The 17,532-nt window shown below is 40.5% G+C and overlaps 1 protein-coding gene across 10 annotated transcripts in view; it reads left to right on the plus strand.

Moving 5' to 3' along the window:
* otofa (otoferlin a) overlaps window positions 1-17,532 on the plus strand; it is a 360,719-nt gene that overhangs the window by 82,973 nt on the left and 260,214 nt on the right. For all 10 annotated transcript variants that reach the window (XM_073057032.1, XM_073057034.1, XM_073057037.1 and 7 more), the window contains exon 3: window positions 9,135-9,223. In XM_073057032.1, coding sequence (XP_072913133.1) covers window positions 9,135-9,223 — 89 coding nt within the window. The remainder of the gene's footprint in view (window positions 1-9,134; window positions 9,224-17,532) is intronic.

Consider the following 17,532-nt stretch of genomic DNA (forward strand, 5'->3'; position numbering starts at 1 on the left):
GTCACTCTCTACTCGTGGCAAAGAACTTTTGTGATAATGATGTTTTTCTACGATACTTTAATTTCTCTTTCCCAATCTATGGCCATTGAAAAGAAAGAATTAAATAGCTCTTTGATAGAGAAGTGAATTGAAGGAAGGATAGCTGGTGAATAAGTAAAAGCAAAAATTAGAAGTATTGTGAAGTGTGATTTTATTCTTTTAAAGCTTGAGGGTAATGAACTGGGCCAAATCCTGCAAACTGAAAATAATAGTTCCAAAGGATATGCTGTTTACACCCTGGGCATATATTAAGATGATAAGACACAGGAGCAGATATATGAAGAGATGCAGAAGTCCCAAGATTTCTTGAGGTCAGAATTGGCAACTCCTGCTGTTTATTCCATCGATGGACTCTTCATTAAATCCAGTGAGAATAGATGATATAATTTCTACTTTGCTCATCTACAATCTTTCTCTGTATTCCTTATACCATCAAATCTCTTAGAATATTTCAATTCCACTCATGGTTCCTAAAAGCAAAATGTGAATGAAGCATTTGCAAGGCTTTTACACAGGACCCAATCACTGGCTGTCCACTGATGGAAGGGCACTAGAGTTGGTGCTTCACTACAAAATCTTTAGGGAGACTGCACTGAACTTCATTGCTACCCTCATCTCCTTACACTAGAACACCATCAAAAATTTAGCAGACCAGAGTGCATGCTTCAAGTTAATGATCTTCCAACCGCAGCTGATGTTATTTCAGTATGCAACCCTGAAATTGGGCAGGTCAGAGTCTGTTACTATACAGCTGCTTGGGGCAGCATAGAACCATGTGCACTCACAACAGGCACTCAGCTTTTCATTAGGATGACTAATGTAGCAACAGTGAATTGGATCACCAATGACCCCACTGTAAAAGTATGTGGTGGACTAATCTTGCATTAATGTTTCCAATTACTTTTCATTGCTTAATTTTGTTTTTCAATTAAATTTACTTTTAATCATTTAGATAAAATCATTACAAACTAAAATGTCTCTAATTATAAGAATTTTTCTTCAGAAGAAGTGTCTTAAAAGTATTTTATGGTAAAAAAAAAATCAGAAAATAACATCTAAAACCTTGTCACTGAATGGAACCTGCACCAACTGGCCAAATGGTTCGGCCTTCACAAACAGTACCAGTAGGAAGGGGCTATAAGTAACATGGTGTGCAGCATACCTGGTCTGGGACAGCGTGGCCTGGTTGGCTCTTGCGACAAAGAATATATATAGCACAGTTGTTCTGAGCATTAGATTCTTGGAGCAAACATGTAATTTTTGTCATAACACACAAAATACTGAAGGAACTCACAGGCCAGGCAGCATCTATGGAGAACAGTGCAATCGATACCTTGGCTCCAATTGTACTCTTTTCCATAGATGCTGCCTGGCCGGCTGAGTTCCTCCAGCATTTTGTGTGTTGCTGCTTGGATTTCCAGCGTCTGCAGATTTTCTCTTGTTTGTAGTAATAATGTGTACCTTATTGGAAGTTAGTTTTTTAAATGAAAAGCCTGTACTTTGTATTGCAATAAAGGTGAACTGCAATTTATCCTTTTAATTAGACAAAAATGTGTTAAACCACAACACCATTCACTTCAGAGAAATTAGCACAAGGCGAACTCTCATTACTGCTTTCATCAATCAACACATGATTAGTTGACAATTAAAAATCCTCATTTAATAGAATGGTGGAGCAGTCTGAATGATTGCACTGAGTGTAGTTGCCATTATTCAGCTGTTGATTAGCTCAATAGAATTTAGAGAGGCCATTATAATCACTGAGGGTAACATTACCTAGATGAACGAAAGTACAACTTTCAACTTGGTAGAAAAATAATGGGAATATGCATGGTACAGTCTGCCTGTACCCACTTCAGTTTCCTTGTATAACATCACAAAAATAAGTTCCAAGTCTCGAAGTGAACCATTTACTGTATATATTTTATGGCTATTTTGAATTATTATTGATAATGTAAAACCAAGTGACTTATGTTATGCCGTTGGCCCCCTCCTTTGTGAAAATCGCAAGAACTCTAGTTAAGGGGGGTCAACTGACCCAAGAGAGAGAGACGTGCGGAAGACCACGTTCTCCCAAGAAGCAGAATAAAGGTGACTTTGACTATTGTCTCATGGAGACTACGTGAAAAGCCCTCGGGCAAAGTGGGCTGGTTGAGAGAAAGATCGCATTACCTGCAACTTGATTGACACCTGCGATCCCATGAAGAAGTATAAAGGCGGGTCTGAGGGGAGGACCCTCAGACGCACCCAGTAGACGCACCTAGTAGACGCACCCAGGAGACACGAGATCGATTCCCGTGGGAGCGGGACGCCATTTTGAAGGAAGCCACGTGCGTTAGATTCCGAATTTGAATCTGTGGCTAAAACCAACGAAAGACTGCTTTTAAATAACAACGGGGAAGTCTGCTCCCCTGATTCCAAGGATTGGTTCTACCAAGACGACGGGCAAGTGTATATCTTTTCTAAATCATCTCTTTCTCTCTACAACGTAAAACAAACCCCAGCGGGTTCCCAGAAGGAAAAGCCTGCAAACTTCTGAGTGACTCTTTATACTTCCGTTGGACTCAGTATTACCCCCTAGACAATTGTAGAACTTATTTCTGATTGATTATGGTTACACCGGTGTTTTAGATTGAGTTTTGATGATGTGTATGATCTGAATGTTTTGTATTAACCATACGTTTGTGCCCTTGTTGAATAAAACGTTTGAAAATAGTAGCATCCGACTCAGCTGACCCATCTATCTTTGCTGGTAAGTTACCTGGTTACGGGGTTTTCGTAACACTTACAATTGTTTGTCCCCATACATTAAAAATAGTTAGCAGCAATGGGTTTAGGACAGAAACAGTAGAATTTTGAGTAATTGGAAATAAGTAGGTAATTAGGTCTACATTTCTGAATTGTGTTAATGGTTTGGATACAAACCATTAATATTGTCATTACATTTAGTGATGATACAAATGCAAATAGTAATGCAGGAGAGAGGATAGTAAGAGGAAGAAGGCTGATGGATAAAATTTAATGCAGAGTACCATGCAGTGATCCAACTTTGCAGAAAGAACAAAGAGAGGTGGTTTAAATAAAATGATACACTTTCAAGGGATTACAGAAAAAGAGAGAACCAAAAGTGTGCTGATGCATCTTTGAAAATGGTAGCAGAATTTGAGGATGCTGTCGGAAAGCCTCTTTGACCATTGGCTTTAAAAATAGACTGCAGTACAGAAGTTGAAAAGGTTTGTCTAAATTTCTATAAAGTGCTCCTTGAACCACAGCTGAAGTAATCTATTTCTGGGCACCGTACTGTAGGAAAAATGCTATGGCCTTGTTAAAACCAGGTGGCACAATATGCAGCGGCATAATAGCATAGCAGTTAGTGGAATTCCTTTACAGTGCCAGCAATCGCAGATCGCTGCCTGTGAGGAGTTTGTATGTTCTCCCTGTGAACACATGGGTTTCCTCTGGGTCTTCCGGTTTCATCCCATATTCCAAAGACATGCAATTACAGTTTTTAAGTTGGGGGCATGCTATGTTGATGCCAGAGCCGTGGCAACACTTGTGGGCTGCCCACAGCAGAGTTCTCACTGATTTGATGCAAATAACACATTTCTCTGTATATTTTGATGCGTATGTGACAAGTCGGAATTTAGAAATCAAACACTGGCTATTTCTGATACGCACTAGAAATCTGCTTGACTGGAATAGTTAAATTCAGTGTGAAATCCCGAGAGGTGTAGTGCGCCGAATCAGAAAATGAAGCGCTATTTCTTAAACTTGGGTTGGGCTTCATTCGAATAGTGTAAGAAGACAAGGACAGCAAAGCCGGAGTGGAATTTGGATAGAGAATAGAAATGATCTTCAATTAGAAGCTGAAGACCGCCCATGCAGCCATTACAAGCGTTCCACACAGCCTTCACTCAATTAGATACTCTAATGTTGCAGCAATCATATAGTGCACACCGCCACAATACACTAAATTGGAAGAAATACAAGTGAATCACAGTTTAACCTGGCAATGTTATTTTAGCGTACTTAAACTTTGGGTTCAAGTTAGTTTGTTGTGACAAGAATTTTCTTCAGCAATGAACCCTGATTGATGGGTTTGGTTTCTAGTCAGGAGCAAAACACTCTAGAACCTGATTTTTATAAGAGAGGTGCACTATCATGGGACAACAGAGGATGAGCCTTTACCAGCTAGGAGAGATTGTGCAGAACTTCCCACTCTGTTGTTGATATATGATTAACTGGATATAAAGTTCAAAGTAAATTATATTATCAAAATGCATACACGTCACCATATCCAATCCTAAGATTCATTTTCCTGTGGGAATAATCAGCAAATCAATAGAATAGTAGCTATACAGGATCAGTAAAAGATCAACAAGAGTGCAGAAAACAACCAACTATGCAAATATAAATCAATAGCAATAAATAACAAGAACATGAGATGAAGAGTCCTTAAAGTGCAATCATGGGTTATAGGAACATTTCAAGTGAGTGTTGTTGAGGGGCAGTAACTGTTCTTGAACCTGGAGTTGTGAGTCCTGAGGCACCTGTGCCTTCTACCTGATGGCAGCAGTGAGAAAAGAGCATGACTTTGGAAGTAGGAATCTCTGATGGATACTGCATTCCTACAGCACCATTTCATGTAGATTTGCTCAATGGTTGGGAGGGCTTTATCTATGATAAACTGGCTTGAATCCACTTCCTTTTGTGGGCATTGATGTTTCCGTACCATGCCATTCTGCAGCCTGTCTATATACTCTCCACTATGCATCTATTGAAGCTTGTCAAAGTTTTGGATGCCATGCCTGATCTCCACAGACTCCTAAGGAAGTAAAGGCGCTGCCGCGTTTTCTTTGCAATTGCACTTGCATGCTGGGTCCAGGACAGGTTCTCTAAAATAGTAACACCCAGGAATCTAAAGTTGCTAACACTCTCCACCTCTGATCCTCCGATGAGAACTGGCTCATGGACCTTTGGTTTCCCTCTCCTGAAGTCTACAATCAGTTCCTTGCTCTTGCTGACATTGAGTGAGAGGTGGTTGTTATGGCACCACACAGCCAAATTTTCAATCTCCCCCATGTATGCTGATTCATCATCACCTTTGATTTGGCCCACAACAGTGGTGTCATCAGCAAACCTGAATATGGCAGTGAAGATGTGCTTAGTCATGCAGTCAAGGGTGTAAAGTGAGTAGAGCAGGGGTCTAAGCACACAGCCCTGTGGTGCACCTGTGTTGATGGAGATTATGGAGGAGATTTTGATGCCAATCCAAACAGACTGGGCTCTACACATAAGAAAATCCACCATCCAATTGCATAAAAAGGGCTTGGAGCTTATTGATTAGTTTTGATGGTATTGAATGTTGAGCTGTAGTCCATAAAGAGCAGCCAGGTGTATGCATCTTTACTCTCCAGATGTTCCAGGATTGAGTGAAGAGCCAATGAGATTACATCTGTTGTGGACCTGCTATTCCAGTAGGCAAATTGGAGCAGATCCAAGTCGTCTCTAAGGCAGGAGCAAAAACGTTTAGTCAACAACCTCTCAAAACATTTAATTACTGTAGACAGAATGACTACCACCCAGTTGTACTTGAGGCAGGTCACTACGCTGTTCTTGGGCACTGGTATAATTGAAGCCTGCTCGAAGCAGGTGGGTACCACACACTGCTGAAGCGAGAGGTTGAAGATCTCAGTGAACACTCCAGCCAGTTGGTCAGCACAGGTCTTCAGTCGTAATCAGGTACCCCTTCCAGTCTTTCAAATCTACTATCTTTCCTTTCAGTTAGTCCTGACGAAGGGTCTCGGCCCGAAATGTCGACAGTGCTTCTCTTTATAGATACTGCCTGGCCTGCTGTGTTCCACCAGCATTTTGTGTGTGTTGTTCGAATTTCCAGCATCTGCAGATTTCCTCGTGTTTACCCCTTCCGGTCTAGATGCTTTCCATGGATTCACCCTCCTGAAGGTAGCTTGGCCTCCACAGCTGCCTGTGGCAAAGAATTCCATAGATTCACCACTCTCTGGCTTAAGAAATTCCTCCTTATCTCATTTCTAAAAGGACACCCGTCTATTCTGAGGCTGTGTACTGGTCTTAGACTCACCCAGCATAGAAAACATCGTCTCCACGTCCACTCTATCAAGCTCTTTCACCATTTGATAGGTTTCAACGAGGTCACCCATCATTCTCCTGAACTCCAGTGAATTCAGGCCCCGAACCACCAAATGCTCTTCGTATGGCAAGTCATTCAATAGTGGAATCATTTTCATGAATGTCCTTTGAACCGTCTCCAGTTTCAGAACATCCTTTCTAAATTAAAGGGCCCAAAAGTGCTCACAATACTTCAAATGAGTCCTCACAAGTGCTTTATAAAATCTCAATATTGCAACTTGCATTTATATTCTAGACTTCTTGAAATGAATGCTAGCATTGCATTTGCTTTCTTCACCACAGACTTGACCTGCAAATTAACCTATAGGGAATCCTGCACAAGGACTCCCAAGTCCCTTTGCACCTCAGATTTTTGTATTGTCTCCATTTAGAAAATAGTCAACCCTTTAGTTTCTTTTATCAAAGAGCATGACCATACACTTCCCATCACTGTATTCCATCTGCCATTCCTTTGTTCATTCTCCTAATCTGTCCAAGTCCTTCTGTAGCCTCTCTACTTCCTCAAAACCACCCGCCCTTCCACTTACCCTCAGATTGTCTGCAAACTTTACAACAAAGCCATTAATTCCATCATCCAAATCAGTGACATATAACGTAAAAAGAATCGGTCCCAACACAAATCCCTGTGGAACACCTCTAGTCCCTGGCAGTGAACCAGAAAAGGCTCCCTTTATTCCCACTCTTTGCTTCCTGCCAATCAGCTACTGCTTATGTTCATTGTTATGTTCAATAGGAATAAGCATTATGATGTGATCAGAGATCCACTGAGGGCCTGGTTTATAATTTGTTAGAAGTGGAATTTACCACTGAGTGTACAAAGCATGGATTGCAATTGCTATTGTACGTGCCAGAATTATATTGTGGTAAAGCATTTAACTTCATTGTGTCTGAGCTGTGAAGATGTAACATCAGCCAGGTTTCCAACAGCAATTATTGTTCCATATTGCTGACTAGCAAAAGGTTTATGCATGGTTACATACCCAGGACCAGGTTAATGTCAAACAATCTGCTGGAAGGTCTGAAGAATAAAAATTAGCTGTCTGGAAAAAGGTATGAAAGAATTGTCAGTTGAATTACAAACATAGAGATGGGAATCATTAAGTATATCTGGCTCTATAAACTTACAATTAAAATCGATTTGCACAGAATCAATGATATGTTGAAGGTTCCAGCACTGATGGAGGCTGTTCAACCAATATTTTTCAGACAGCTTTTTGGTTGTTCACTAATTCCAGTACAAGCTCTCCATAGTCCTATTCAATTTGTCATTTATACTGTGTAATAAATCTTCCCTTGGAACAATAATGGGCTCTGCTTTTAATCTGTGGCTTTTTGGGCCAGGAAATTTACCCCTTGAAGCATTTATTAAAATTGACGGCAATTATTATTGAACAATTCATCACTGATGTAAAGGTCTATAGTTTATAAAAATCTAATACAACTTAAGCTTGATAAACTTTTTTGGGGTGCATGATTTATGAGTTCTAATGGCAGGTATGTACATTTTGTTTATAAATTGTTCTTAAAATGTTCCAGGATATGGTTTTGAATTTGAGCACTTTAGAAGCTTAGCAATTGTTTGTATTGTGTGAGTCAGATTACTGAGTTAGAACTAATGATATTGATGCCTGCCTCATCAACATGACACCACCTCTGACTTGCATAGTCTGTGCTACCAGGAAAGGTAAGGGGAGCAGTCATGTAGTAACGCCACCACTACAAGCTGTCCCCCTAAGGTCACACACTAATTTTGACTTAGACCTATATTGCTCTTTTTTCATCACTAGGTCAAAGTCCTGGAGCTCACAACCTAACAATTATCTGAAAAGAAATTCAAAAAGTGATAGATGCTGACATGGTCCCTTGGTATAACCTTCACTTGATTGTCCACCTGTACCATACTTTGTCCGAAGCTGTTACACCTTAATCTGAATTCCGTTATTGTTTTACTTTGTTCTACCTCAATGCAATGTGCAATGAATTGATCTGTATTAACAGTCTGGAAGACAAGCTTTTCATAATACCTTCTGGGTGAAAGAGAAACAGAGTTAATGCTTTAGGTCTGAGGCCCAATCTCAGTATTATGGAAGGACTTGGACCATGTTGTAGCTGTTCACTCTGCCTTCTGATTATCTAGCAGTGAATATTTAGGTTGATCTCACTAGCGCATTCCTAGTGTTTGGGGAAAAATGTGTCCTTGATCACAGCCAAATCATAGAGAATCTCAACCCTCATAATAGGAGCTGGCATATGTTATATAGGCTGCAAACCACAATGACTATTGCATTCAAGATTGAAGATTGCTTACTGTGATTCTTCAGCATGCAACTGAAACAAGAACAAAACAATTGTTACTGTGACTCCAGTGCACAATAAAAAACGATGTAAATTTTAAAACAAACCTATAAAGCACAATGTATGAGTAACTGTATGAGTGAATTATGAAGAGACTGCATGCTTGTTTTGTAGATATTGTAAAGCTCTCTCGGTACATCTTTGCCATTAATACCCGGGGGTGGGGGGGAGGGGGTTGGGCGGAATGCAGGCTACGTAGCTGGCATGTAATTGTAAGATGTTCAATTGTAACAGAACAGTGACTGCTAACTACAGAAGAGTTTGTGTGCCAACCTTTGTTGATGCATACAGAGTCCACCACCTTTGGATTTCCCCAACAGAGTGTTCCTATCCACTTGGAACAGAGCGTCCACCACCCCCAATCCATTCAGACGGTACCATATTACTGATAGCTACTACTTGTACACTTCAAATGTCACTGTGAATGCTATTGTGATAGTCGTTTTTCACCTACATGAACCTTGTCTACAGTAATCAATATACTGCAATGCTCATAATTTCCTTTTCATACTCAGTTTATGGAATTACTCTGACAAGTCTTACTTATTTTGATCCCTTTGCTTAATTGACAGACTTTCCGATGGCCTGTTGCCAGCAACATTAATGGGACTGAAATGCTGGAGATCCAAGTTTTCAACTATAGCAAAGTCTTCACAAATAGGTACAATCTATTAATTTGGTTTAATGCACAAAGTTTGACTTTACTGATCCACTTCTGTCTTTACTCAGTGGAGTTAGTCAGATGTATAGTGAGCCAGGTTATTGGATGTGTCTCCTGACACAAAATATTTTAAAACTGCAATTGATGTTTTAGTCCTGTGTTTATGCACTTAAGAAAGGAATAATAATGACTGTTGTCAAGTGAAGTCGTGGATTCAGAAAACATTTAAAGTAATAATGCACTGAACATGCAAAGTAAATTATGGTTGGATCTAATCTCCACTGTTGACAATGGGTGACAGGTCAATTGCTAATTCCCCAGTTTCTTGGCTTTACATATTACCTTCTCTATATTAAGAAATTTTCATCTCTCAACAGATAAATGTGTTACATCAGTATCAAAGGCTATGAAGAAATTATATTTTACTGCAGGACTTAAGTTATAAATTTTCAGACTCTTGGTGTAGATCACTAATTGGCAGACTTGGAGGTCAAATGTTTGCATGCTTGCTCAAATATCAGGATTTTCCATTCTTTCATTATGATATGACCACAAATAAAACAAATGCTTGAAGTCCAGTGTGGGCTCCTTACTCCACAAACTATGCTCTAAGAAGACTGCAGAATTGTGCCTTTACTCACGGTAACTCAATGCCAGATAGCCCTTTAAACCAGCTATGGATAAGTTTCTCTCTTTCAGTGTTAGACCATAGGACATAGGAGCAGAATTTTGCCATTTGGCCCATTGAGTCTGCTCTGCATTCTATCATGGCTGATCCTTTTTCTTCCCCCCCCCCCGCCCCACTCCCCAGCCTTCTCCCCATTACTGTGATGCCATGCAGTATTTAAGCACTGCCTTAAATACACCAAATGACCTTGGCTCCACAGCTGCCTATGATAATAAAATCCACAAATTCACCACCCTCTGGCTAAAGAAATTTCTTCACATCTCTGTTTTAAATGGATGCCCCTATATCCTGAGGATGTGCCCTTGTCCTAGACTCCCCCACCATGAGAAACATCCATTCCACATCTACTCTGTCTAGGCCTTTCAATATTGAAAAGGGTTCAATGAGAACCCCCTCATCCTTCTAAATTCTAGCAAGTACAGACCCAGAGCCATCAAATGTTCCTCGTATGATAACCCTTTCATTCTCAGAATTATCTTTTTGAACCTCCTCTGAACCCTCTCCAATGCCAGCACATCTTTTCTAAGATGAGGGGCCCAAAACTCTTCACAATACTCAAGGTGGGGCCTTACCAGTATCTTACAAAGACTCAGCATCATATCCCTGCTCTTGTATTCAAGACATCTTGAAATGAATGCTAACATTTGCCTTCCTCCCCACCTCCAAGTTAACCTTTAGAGTGCTCTGCACAAGGACTCCCTAGTCCTTTTGCATCTTAGATGTTTGAATTGTCTCCCCATTTAGAAAATAGCTTGCAGATGTATTTCTTCCCCATTCTCCTAATCTGTCTAAGCTCTTCTGCAGCCTACCTGTTTCCTCAACACTATCTGCCCCTCCACCAATCTTCATATCATCTGCAAACTTGGCAACAAAGCCATCTACTCCATCATCTAAGTCACTTGTATACAGCGTAAAAAGAAGTGGTCCCAACACCGACCCCTGCAGAACACCACTAGTCGCTGGCAGCCAATCAGAGAAGGATCCTTTTATTTCCACTTGCTGACTCCCACCAATCAGCCAATGCTGTAACCATGCCAGTAACTTTCCTGTAATAACCTGGTAAGCAGCCTCATGTGTGGCACCTTGTCAAAGGCCTTCTGAAAGTTCAAATATACAGCATCCAGTCAGAGGAAATAAAAGGAAACTTAATAGAAGCTTATCCAGAGCCAATGCCTCTTCCAAGCTGAATCCTGCTTTGAGCCAAAGACTGACGCTCCTACTCTCACCACTGGCCTACTCCGGACAATGGCCGCCCCGCTCGTCCCTTCTGTACTTTTAAGCCTCCGTCGCCGACCTGTGAGAAACCTCGTTGCTGTCTCTACCTTCCCAGTTCAGAGACAAGGTTAGATTGTTGCTCTAAGCTAGACTGTAATGTGGAAGAGATTCATAAATATTGAAAAATGAAGCCGAATTCTTTTTGGGTCACAAACAAGAGAAAATCTGAGGCTGGAAATCCAAGCAACACACAAAATGCTGGAGGAACTCAGCAGGTCAGGAAGCATCTATGGAAAAATGTACAGTCGATGTTTCGGGCCGAGACCACCCACCTGCCAATTGTCCACAAGAAAGAAATCACCGAGAAACTGACCAAAACCAATATAAGGTATGGTCCTGCCAAAGGATCTCTGCCCAAAACATCAACTGTACTTTTTTTCCATAGATGCTCTCTGGCCTGCTGAGTCCCTCCTGTATTTTGTGTGTTGCTTCTTTTGGGTGGCTGTCAAAGGTTCATTTCACTTTCATGTACAATACAACGCTGATATTTGCCTACTCCAGATAGCCATTGTATATAGAAAGACCATGGAGATTGATGGAAAAAAAGGGCATCAGCTCCCCAACTCCCGGCACAAAACAGAATGGAAGTAAAACTCGCAAACCTCAAAATCTCCCCTGCCCCACAGCAAAATAACAGCCACATTAGCAATCACTGACCCCCTCACTCACAGAAGAGTGACAGTAGCACCATACCATCAGCCCTGCCTCTTACCCACAAATATTAACAGACCGCCCACCTGCCAATCATCCACAAGACAGAAAACACCAAGAAACTGAAGGAAGCAAATGTAAAGTGCAATCCATAAATCCCCCGCATATTGGAAACTTCTTTTTCTCTGCATTAGAGGAAAGCAGCTGCAGGAGCTTGATCCTTTCATAAAGAGTGACTGCCGACCCGGATCTGAATGCCACCGACCTGGGTCCAAACACCACCAACCAAATGTGCTGAACTGGGGCTGGACAGCTGCTGACTATTGGGAGCCATCGCTGACCCCCTCTGCATTCACCTCAATGTTTCAGTCTTCCTCGCTGCTTCAAGATGGAGTTTTTCATGACCCCACGCCTCGTCTCTGTTCTTTTCCATGAGCCAGCATGCATTCTTGGACCTTTCCAGTCCAGTCTCTGATCTGCACCAGGCAGCTCTTTGGACACAGCATAGTGCTGGATCTTTCAATAGAGAGTCACACCGTATGTCAGAGGCTCAAACTGTTTCCGTAACACAAACATGACAAAAAGAACAAGCAGGAGGCATAGAAAAAGTGAAATAATTGGATAGATCTGCTGTCTGGAAGTTGTCGCACACAGAATCATTGTTCGCTGGTGCCATATTGACCAGAAGTCTTCATAAGCGATAAGACACAAGCACCAAGTGTAAGACACGAGTGATAGCAGTATCAAAAAACATTCTAGAAAATTACCAATATTCAGTAGTTCTGAAGCAGCTTTGTCATTTGCTACTCTTTTCCAGGTAGGGTTGCATCTGTAATCGTGGCGGGACAGTCACACCAGAGCTTAGGTTGTGACATCCTGTTTCTGGTAGATTTGGGGTTTTTTTCCAGGTGTACATAGGATATGTTGCAATTGCTTCTGTTCAGGCTGGCAGAAGTTATTGTTCCTTACACAACTTATACCAAATGTTCACATGCTGTTTCAAGAAACATTGCAGGACAAGGCCCTAAAATTTCTTCATGCTCACACTTGTATCCCAGATATATTTTGAATAATATAAATGTGCATCCTCCTCATCTATCTTATTTCATATTGAGGTTGCATTTGAATGGCAGAGAAAGCAGAGTTTCTGTCATGCAGACGGGCACTGTGGGAGCAGAGGTCAGGTTGCTGACCCAGATCCAACACAACGTAGTCAATATATTTTTGATGAAGTTGCTTCTAAGCAAGTACAGAACCTAGAAGGTAATGGGCATAATCACTGATCAAAGGTTGCTTCAAAAATCTAGTGAAAATCCCAGGTATGTTAAAATTGCCTCAATATTTAAATATCCAGTCAGATGAATACCTTAATACTTTTGCAAATATCTGTTTACCTTAAACAATTAATATGTTTGCAATGACAAGTCTTGTGAGACTTTGCCAAATATTTTACAAATAATATGACCAAGCAAAATAATTTTAATAAAGTTAAACATTTCATGTTGTATGATTGCAAGAGAATGGATTGAATACTGGCTGTCACATGGAAAATAAAAACATTGGGTCCTTTCTGGCTGGAGGAAAGTGTATCCTACTAATGTCCTGACAAAGGGTCTCAGCTCGAAGCATCTACTGTTTATTTTCCTCCATAGATGTTGCCTGACCTACTGAGATCTTCCTGCATTTTGTGAATATTGATCCATAGTTCCAGCATCTACTCTCTCTCCAGTCTCTGTTGTGAAGGGATTGAAGTTTAAGGAAATTTTGTTACAGATGTGAACAGAGGCCACATCTGGAATACCATATACATAGGTTTGATCCTTCTACATAAAGATAGACTTAATAGCATTGTAGGATGGCCCATGGACATTTGTCAGGCTAATTTCTGGGATAGGAAGGTTACTCTATGAAAAGAGGATAGATAGTCTCTATCGTTATAGAGCTTCCACCAACGGTCAATCCAGACATTGGAAGTTTGAAGAGGAGGGAACTTCAAGCAGGTCTACTACCTAAGGAGCAAGTCAAAAAATCCTCAAATTTTTTTTCCTTCTCTTCTTTATATCTGCTCAGCTAGGACAGCAGAGATGTTGGACAGGATAGTGCAGTGCTCCTCTTGTGGGATGTGGGAACGCAGGGAGACGTCCAGTGTCCCTGACAACTACAACTGCGAGGTGCATCCAGCTGCAGTTTCTAACAAGCTGTGTTACGTAGTTGGAGCTGGAGCTGGAGCTGGACTGGGTAAACTCCAGATCATTCAAGAGGCTGAAGGGGTGTTAGGTAGGTCATATAGAGAGGTAGTTACACCCAAGGTGCAGAGTACAGGAAACTGGGTGACAGTCAGGAAGGGGAAAGGGTTTAAGGAGCCTGAGAAGAGTACCCTTATGACCATCCCCTCAACAAAAGGTATATCACTTTGGATATTGTTGTGGGGGTGACCTAACAGAGAAAAGTCACAGTGGTCGGTGTCTGGCACTGAGTCAACCACTGCCTCAGAAGGGAAGGGGTAAGAAGAGGCATGCAATGGTGCTAGGGGATTCATTGGTTAAGGGAATGGACAGGAGATTCTGCGGGCAAGAATAAGATTCCCAGATGGTATGTGCCAGAGTCCAAGATACCTCAGATCGAGCCCTCAGAATTCTTAAGTGGGAGGGTGAACTGCCAGAAGTCATGGCCATATAGGAACCAATGACATGGGTAGGATGAGTGACGAGGTTTTGTATAGTGTATTCAGGGAGTTAGGTGCTAGATTAAAGGGCACAACCTCCTGGGTTGTGATCTCAGGGTTTCTGTCCTTGCCACATGCTAGAAAGACTAGAACCAGGAAGATTGTATAGTTTAACACATGGCTAAGGAGTTGGTGTAGGAGGGAGAGTATAAGATTTTTGGATCATTGGACTCTCTTCCAGAGAAAGTAGGACCTGTTCAGAAGAGACAGTTTCACCTGAACTGGAAGGGGACTAATATCCAAGTGGGAAGGTTTGTTAATACTGCATGGTGAGGTTTAAACTAGAGTTGCAGGGGGATGAGAACCAGAGTGCCAAAACAGTTATGGAGAAGTTGTGGAGGCAAATGTTGGTAAGGCCTCAGAGAGAGTTAGGAATCTAAAGGTTGAGTGTGGTGCAACAAAATTGAAAAGGGTGAATACAAGACTGAAAGTGTTATATCTGAATGCTACAGTTTACTGAAGAAGGTAGATGAACTTGAAGCAAAATTGCAGATTGGCAAGTATGATGTTGTAGGCATCACTGAATCATGGCTAAAAAATTATAGCTGGGAGATTGATGTCCAAGGATACATACTGTATCGATAGGATAGGCAAGAAGGCAGAGGTGGTGGCATTGTTCTGTTGGTAAAAAAAAATTAAATCAAATCATTAGAAACAGGTGACATAGGGTCAGAAGGTGTTGAATCATTGTGGATAGAGCTAAGGAATTGTAAGGATAAAAAGACACTGATTGGAATTGCATATAGACCCCCAAACAGTAGTAAGGATGTGGGCTACAAATTACAATGCCAAAAGGGCAATGTTACAATAGTCATGGGGGCTTCGATATGCAAGTAGATTGAGAAAATCAGATTGGTGCTGGATCACAGGAGGGGGGATTTCTAGAGTGCTTTTAGAGCAGCCCATTGTTGTGCCAACAAGAGGATCAGCTATTCTGGATTGGGTGTTGTGTAATGACTCCGAATTGATTATAGAGCTTAACGTGAAAGAACACTTAGGGTGAATTTGATCACTTGCCTCTAAAATTTGAGAAGGTGAAGCTAAAGTCAGATGTATCCATATTTCAGTGGAGTAAAAGGAATTAGAGGCATGAGCGAGGAGTTGGCCAGAATTGATTAGAAAAGAACACTAGCAGGAATTATGGCAGAGCAACTATGGCTGGAATTTCTGGAAGTAATTTGGAAGGCACAGGATTTGTATATCCCAAAGCGGAGCTATTCAAAAGGTAAGATGACATAACTGTGGCTAACAAAAGAAGTCAAAGCCAACGTAAAGTCCAAAGAAAGGGCATATAATAGAGTAAAAATTAGTGGAAATTTAGAAGATTGGAAAGCTTTTAAAAACCAACAGAAGGCAACTTAAAAGAAAGTCATTAAGAAGCTAAAGATGGAATACAGACAGACATACTTTATTGATCCCGAGGGAAATTGGGTTTCGTTACAGCCACACCAACCAAGAATAGTGTAGAAATATACCAATATAAAACCATAAATAATTAAATAATAAGTTAATCATACGAAAGTAAGCTAGCCAATAATATTAAAGAGAACACCAAAAGTTTCTTCAGATACATAAAGTGTAAAAGAGAGTGCATCCATAGACCCTTAGTTAAGCGCAGAGCCAAGCAACAAGCTGATCTGACCCTTCCCTTGCCCTGGGCCTTGACATCCTAACTTTCTCAATCTGGCTGGTGCCTAAATCTTTGTCCAATCATCAGGTTCAGTAGTTGTGATACACGCTGGGGCTTGGACCCCACTGCTTCAATTTGGCCTGTACCCCAGCTTTCCAATTCAGCCTGGCACCCAAATATCGTCATCCAAACATTGGGTTCAGGTACTTCAATATGCTCTGGGGCCTGGACCCTGCCACCTCGATTTGGTGCAATATTCAATGTGCATATGTAGTTATCTAAATTTGTGCAAAGTTAATTTTAAAAATTAACTTAAATGTAAATAGTTTGGCAGTGACCATTGATGAATTTACAGGTTAGCAGAGAATACTATTCACTTGCAGGAGATTGGATTAGTTGGTAAAACCCATGAGATATAAGGTTTTCTGTACAGAGCAAATTCAGTGAACAGGAGGAAATTACATACAGATTCCTCCTGATCTGAGAAGTATTTTTTTTAATCAAGATGCTGAAAAGATAATTTGCATAATAATTCAATAAATATATATTATGAACCACTGTAGTTAGGTTTGAATTTAAGAAACCAAATTGCTTTGATTTGAAACATAATCCTAAAGTAGTAACCTAGAGCAATTTGATAAAATTGAAATGGGTCTAATTACAAAATACACCCATTTTTACTCACTATCCTTAGTCTATTGCTAGATTGTAGTTCATTTTTAACTCAGTGAAGATAACTGTTAGAAGAACATAATATCATTTTCTCATTATATTTGGGTCGAGTAGTTAATTTCTTAATAAATTGTATCAAAAATCATCAAAGCAAATATTATCTGAAACTCAATTGTGATTTTTTTTTTAATCTGGAGACTTACTCAGTTTTCTTTACAAGGATACACAGTGTATAGCGGTGTCAGGTGTCATGCAGCTGATAATTAGTGCACTAAGCTTGCATTCTGAATTGAGACGAATCTGCACAAAATCTTATACACACAATGACAGAATGATAGAAAATGCAAATTTGTACTCTGAAGGTTTTGGATGTACCATGCATTGTTTCTGCATTGGATTCTACATTTGAAATTTGGTTCCTCTGAGGTTAACGCATTTCAGGAAGTGGAGATCTGTATGTGTATATGTGTGTGTATATGTATGTATGTATATATGTGTGTGCGTGTATATATATATACATGTACGTGAGTTTTCATGCATACAAATGATCAAGTACGTTCATTTCACAGATCAATTGAAATACAAATAACAGACTAAACAAATTCTACTTGTTTCCTTGATTTCACTTTTTCTTCTCAAAAAATATTGATCTTTCAAACATAGTCTTC

This window comes from Hemitrygon akajei, chromosome 9 (genome assembly GCF_048418815.1).
Source record: "Hemitrygon akajei chromosome 9, sHemAka1.3, whole genome shotgun sequence".
In the NCBI taxonomy this organism is placed as follows: domain Eukaryota; kingdom Metazoa; phylum Chordata; class Chondrichthyes; order Myliobatiformes; family Dasyatidae; genus Hemitrygon; species Hemitrygon akajei.